Here is a 5,888-nt window from a genome sequence, read left to right on the forward strand (position 1 = left end):
ATACAACTTTTTTCTGAGGTCTTGGCTGATATCTTTTGATTTTCCCATGATGTCAAGCAAAGAGGCACTGAGTTTGAAGGTAGGCCTTGAAATACATCCACAGGTACACCTCCAGTTGACTCAAATGAGGTCAATTAGCCTATCAGAAGCTTCTAAAGCCATGACATCATTTTCTGGAATTTGTCCAAACTGTTCAAAGGCACAGTCAACTTTGTGTATGTAAACTTCTGCGAGCAGGCCTTTCTAATCGACCTGGCCCAGGTATCCTGGAAGAATATTGACCTCATTCCGTCAGTCGAGGATGCCTGGTCGTTCTTTAAAAGTAATTTCCTCACCATCTTATATAATCATGCCCCTTTCAAAAAATGTAGAACTAAGAATAGATATAGCCCTTGGTTCACTCCAGACCTGACTGCCCTCGACCAGTACAAAAACATCCTGTGCAATAGCATCAATAGCATCAAATAGTCCCCGTGATATGCAACTGTTCAGGGAAGTCAGGAACCAATACACCCAGTCAGTCAGGAAAGCAAAGGCTAGCTTTTTCAAACAGAAATTTGCATCCTGTAGCTCTAACTCCAAAAAGTTTTGGGACACTGTAAAGTCCATGGAGAACAACAGCACCTCCTCCCAGCTGCCCACTGCACTGAGGCTAGGTAACACAGTCACCACCAATAAATCCATGATAATCGAAAATTTCAAAGCATTTCTCTACGGCTGGCCATGCTTTCCTCCTGGCTACCCGAACCCCGGCCAACAGCTCTGCCCCCCGCCCCCCCCCCCGCAGCTACCTGCCCGAGCCTCCCCTACTTCTCCTTCACCCAAATCCAGATAGCAGATGTTCTGAAAGAGCTGCAAAGCCTGGACCTGTACAAATCAGCTGGGCTAGACAATCTAGACCCTCTCTTTCTAAAACTATCCGTTGCCATTGTTGCAACCCCTATTACCAGTCTGTTCAACCTCTCTTTCGTATCGTACGAGATCCCTAAAGATTGGAAAGCTGCCTCGGTCATCCCCCTCTTCAAAGGAGGTTGGTCACGGGTGCACATCAGCCACGCTCAAGGTACTAAACGATATCATAACCGCCATCGATAAAAGACAGTACTGTGCAGCCGTCTTCATCGACCTGGCCAAGGCTTCGACTCTGTCAATCACCGTATTCTTATCGGCAGACTCAATAGCCTTGGTTTCTAAAATGACTGCCTCGCCTGGTTCACCAACTACTTTGCAGACAGAGTTCAGTGTGTCAAATCGGAGGGCCTGTTGCCCGGACCTCTGGCAGTCTCTATGGGGGTACCATAGGGTTAAATTCTCATCCGACTCTTTTCTCTGTATATATCAATGATGTCGCTCTTGCTGTGGGTGATTCCCTGGTCCACCTCTACGGAGACGACATCATCCTGTATACATCTGGCCCTTCTTTGAACACTGTGTTAACTAACCTCCAAACGAGCTTCAATGCCATACAACACTCCTTCCGTGGCTTCCAACTGCTCTTAAACGCTAGTAAAACCAAATGCATGCTTTTCAACCGTTCGCTGCCAGCACCCGCCCGCCCGACTAGCATCACTACCCTGGACGGTTCTGACCTAGAATATGTGGACAACTACAAATACCTAGGTGTCTGGCTAGATTGTAAACTCTCCTTCCAGACTCATATTAAACATCTCCAATCCAAAATCAAATCTAGAATCGGCTTTCTATTTTGCAACAAAGCCTCCTTCACTCATGCCGCCTAACTTACCCTAGTTAAACTGACTATCCTACCGATCCTCAACTTCGGCGATGTCATCTACAAAATAGATTCCAATACTCTACTCAGCAAACTGGATGCAGTCTATCACAGTGCCATCCGTTTTGTTACCAAAGCCCCTTATACCACCCACCACTGCGACCTGTATGCTCTAGTCGGCTGGCCCTCGCTACATATTCATCGCCAGACCCACTGGCTCCAGGTCATCTATAAATCTGTGCTAGGTAAAGCTCCGCCTTATCTCAGCTCACTGGTCACGACAACAACGCCCACCCATAGCACACGCTCCAGCAGGTATATCTCACTGGTCATCCCCAAAGCCAACACCTACTTTGGCCGCCTTTCCTTCCAGTTTTCTGCTGCCAGTTACTGGAACGAATTGCAAAAATAGCTGAAGCTGTAGACTTATATCTCCCTCACCAACTTTAAACATCAGCTATCTGAGCAGCTAACCGATCGCTGCAGCTGTACATAGTCCATCTGTAAATAGCCCACCCAATCTACCTACCTCATCCCCATATTGTTTTTATTTACTTTTCTTCTCTATTGCACACCAGTATCTCTACTTGCACATCATCATCTGCTCATTTATTACTCCAGTGTTAATCCGCTAAATTGTAATTACCTCGCTACTATGGCCTATTTATTGCCTGCCTACCTCCCGCCATTTGCACACACTGTATATAGACTTTCTTTTTTTCTATTGTGTTATTGACTGTACGCTTGTTTATTCCATGTGTAACTCTGTGTTGTTGTTTGTGTCGCACTGCTTTGCTTTATCTTGGCCAGGTCGCAGTTGTAAATGAGAACTTGTTCTCAACTAACCTACCTGGTTAAATAAATGTAAAATAAAAATAAAAACTTCTGAACCACTGGAATTGTGATACAGTGAATTATAAGTGAAATAATCTGTCTGCAAACAATTGTTGGAAAAATTACTTGTGTCATGCACAAAGTAGATGTCCTAACCGACTTGACAAAACTATAGTTTGTTAACAAGAAATTTGTGGAGTGGTTGAAAAAATAGTTTTAATGACTCCAACCTAAGTGTATGTAAACTTCTGACTTCAACTGTAGGTGTGCAAAGCTCTTATGAGACTTACCCAAGAAGACTCACCACTGTAATCGCTGCCAAAGGTGTTTCTACGTATTCTAAGTAAATACTTATCTAACTGAGATAAATTAGTGTTATATTTTCCATTCATAAAAAAATAACGTAATTTTTCTTCCACTTTGACACTACAGAGTATTTCGAGTAGATTGTTGACAAAAATTACAATTAATCAATTTTAATCCCACTTGGTAAGACAAAATGTGAAGAAATCCAAGGTGGGTGTAGACTTTCTACAGGCAATGCATTTCAAAATATAAACATGGCAAATGCATATTACAACGTAAATACAGCAAACATGAGAAGAACACATGAATGATCTTTGTCATCAGGTGACTTTAACACAACCCTTCTCTCTCCCGGACACCGGACACCATCAAGTCTACGTTAAACAGGTAGAACAGGAATCCATCATTGGTGAAAGGTATGTGCAGGGCTATAAAAGCGCCAAATCTTGCAAGGGGACAATTGAAGTCTGGTGTACAACCAAACTTATACTGTAGATCTACATAGACATCATGAGAGCCACTGCAGCCGTCCTATTGGTCCTCTGTTTCATGGTAAGTTACCATCATCTGAAACATGCTTGATCAACTTGGAATTGATCATCAAGTTCGCTCCATAATGTCATCCTCCTTTTTTTTGGTGTACTCTACTCACGTCTTTGTCTCCATAGCATGGGACTGTCAGGAGGTAGTGGATATCAAGAATCTGATGCAGATTGATGCAGGACTGGGGCAAGTGGTTGCAACGGACACAAGTCAAATCCCCTACTACCTCGTAGGTGATAAATGGATCCGCATGCCTGGTTACCTGAAGCATATCACTGTAGGACCAGCAGGGATCTGGGGTGTCAACAAGGACTATGCAATCTACAAGTATGTGGCCGGTAACTGGGTGCAAGCTGCAGGTAAGTGGAGAGCATTACTCAATATTTATCCAGAGGACACCTGCTTCTTAGCTTTCCTGAAACCATCAGGCTGTTGAAAAAACTATTGATGTTTTAAATTGTAACTTGTAGGTAATTTGCCAGTACTCACAGATATGTGCTCCTTGTTTGCTTGTCCCTCTGTCTGTCTGTCTTTGTGGTCTTCAGGCCTTCTGAAACAGTTGGATGCTGGAGGTGACCAGTTTGTTGTGGGGGCTAACATGAACGATACTCCATTCTGTCTGACAAGTAGTGCCACAGTTGGCTACAAGGGTCCAGCCTCACCCCTTCCATGGACAGGATTGCCAGGAGCTGTGAAGTACTACAGCTGCGGACCCTTTGGGTGCTGGGCAGTCAACAAGAATGATGATATCTACTTAATGAGTGTAAGATCTGGGAAAGAGTGTGAGAGCTGGAGTAGAGTAGTAGAGGATGGAGAGTGTCAGTTATTTTAAAACTGTTTCATATTATAACTGTTGAAATTGTCCTAAAACCCTGATTGTATAGTTTTTTTTCCAGCTGAATCAAGACTGCCAAAACAACGGGTGGAGTCACATTGAAGGCAAGCTTTCCATGATTGAGGTGGCAACTGATGGTAGTGTCTTTGGGGTCAACTCTGCGGGTAGTGTTTATACCAGGTAAGGTTGCTACTGAACTATGTGTATGGTCCACCACCCCCCCCCAACAGTATTAACTTGAAAATGACTTGTAATAATAGCTTAGAATAATAATGGTGTACCTTTAGTTATAACTCTTATCCTTACTGTACATGCTATGTGAAGCTCTTTACACAAAAACTAAAATACTGTAGATACATAAATAAAATCAGTTAAATATAATCAGATCTAAACTTATAGGACTTATTAAGAAATGTGTAGACAGTGTACGATAAAATATGTAAAAGTTGGATGTCCTGTAAAGCTACAGTTTGGGATAAAAAACAACAACTTCCCAGACACCCCACCACTTGTTCTGGTAAACAGCTGAGGAATGTAGTTAGAGAAATGTAACCACTCTCACATTCATACATGGAGCTACGGATGCAAAGACACAACCATTTTTTGTTTGACATTTTTTTAACATGTTTTTTAAAGCAATACATTGTTTGTTTACAATAACATTGTTTACAAACAATTGAGTAAAAGCTTACATTTTGGCTTCTGATGTGGTTGAATAAAGCTCAAGAGGCAGAAGTTATATTCTTCAAAAATCTATGGCTATGTTGAATTATTAAAGTCCAAAAAAGGATGTACTTAATAAAATGGATAAGCTTTAAAACATGAACCCCAACCCTTTCTTCAACACAGAGACGGCATCACAGCCAGTAAACCAGAGGGCACCGGATGGAGCAATATCCCAATGGGCATGCTCATGGGCCACGTGACCTACGACCTTGGCCGTCTTTGGGTCGTCTCCAAGTCTGCCGTCACCATGGTGTGCACACATTAGCCTCTTCTCTGTAGCTGAAGGCCGTTCGGGATCTGTCTAAAGTTCACTTGCTAACTCATTGATCTCTCTGTCTGGAAAAGCCTTTAGTTCATAAAAATCCTTCATTTTAAAACCTATTGCTCTACCTATTATTTTCAGTTCTTCAATGATCTTATTGACATTTAAAAAAATGTCAATGAAGATGTTATATTTTCTTGACCACTCCTTGATTAACTCTTCAATAGATCTTTGCCATGGAGGCTATTTAAGTGTAGTGTAAACTAGGGCATGGTCATGTTGCTCACAATCCACATGGGTTTTGCTGTGCTTCAGAGGTCATCAATAGGATTGGATGGAATCCTTGTCATTGTTTATTATCTCATTATATAATAATTTCCTGCAAAAATAAAGCATTCATTTTGAAACTATTGTAATTTCTGTGTTATTGTTTTTTTTATGATATTGAACAGAGGGATTTTAGGTTGCTCTGCCAGTGGTGATTTTAGCATCGAAATCTTGGTGGGGCAAACTCAATCAATAGTTTTTTAGATACATGCCAGCAAAGCCACTGCACAACACAAACTGCCCACAAACTATTAGACCCTACAGAAATCTATCCCAACAGCAGAGCTTCCTTTCAGCACCATGGAGAGAATCCTTACCACCAC

At 42.1% G+C, this 5,888-nt stretch overlaps 1 protein-coding gene across 1 annotated transcript; it reads left to right on the forward strand.

Annotated features, from left to right (window-relative positions):
• Positions 1 to 3,179: 3,179 nt before the first annotated feature.
• On the forward strand, positions 3,180 to 5,654 carry LOC106593762 (fish-egg lectin). The gene is made up of 6 exons (XM_014185137.2): positions 3,180 to 3,196; positions 3,339 to 3,424; positions 3,541 to 3,774; positions 3,961 to 4,178; positions 4,312 to 4,430; positions 5,100 to 5,654. Exons 1-6 carry the CDS (start codon positions 3,180 to 3,182, stop codon positions 5,239 to 5,241), a joined length of 816 nt encoding a protein of 271 aa, XP_014040612.2. The 3' UTR covers positions 5,242 to 5,654.
• The last annotated feature ends 234 nt before the right edge of the window (positions 5,655 to 5,888 follow it).

The sequence above is a fragment of the Salmo salar genome, chromosome ssa17 (genome assembly GCF_905237065.1).
Source record: "Salmo salar chromosome ssa17, Ssal_v3.1, whole genome shotgun sequence".
Taxonomy (NCBI): domain Eukaryota; kingdom Metazoa; phylum Chordata; class Actinopteri; order Salmoniformes; family Salmonidae; genus Salmo; species Salmo salar.

Excerpts from the sequence above, each read along its gene's own strand:
- LOC106593762 (XM_014185137.2), top strand. Across the intron at positions 4,179-4,311 it reads ATGATATCTACTTAATGAGT|CTGAATCAAGACTGCCAAAA; the intron begins GTAAGATCTGGG and ends TTTTTTTTCCAG. Across the intron at positions 4,431-5,099 it reads GCGGGTAGTGTTTATACCAG|AGACGGCATCACAGCCAGTA; the intron begins GTAAGGTTGCTA and ends TCTTCAACACAG.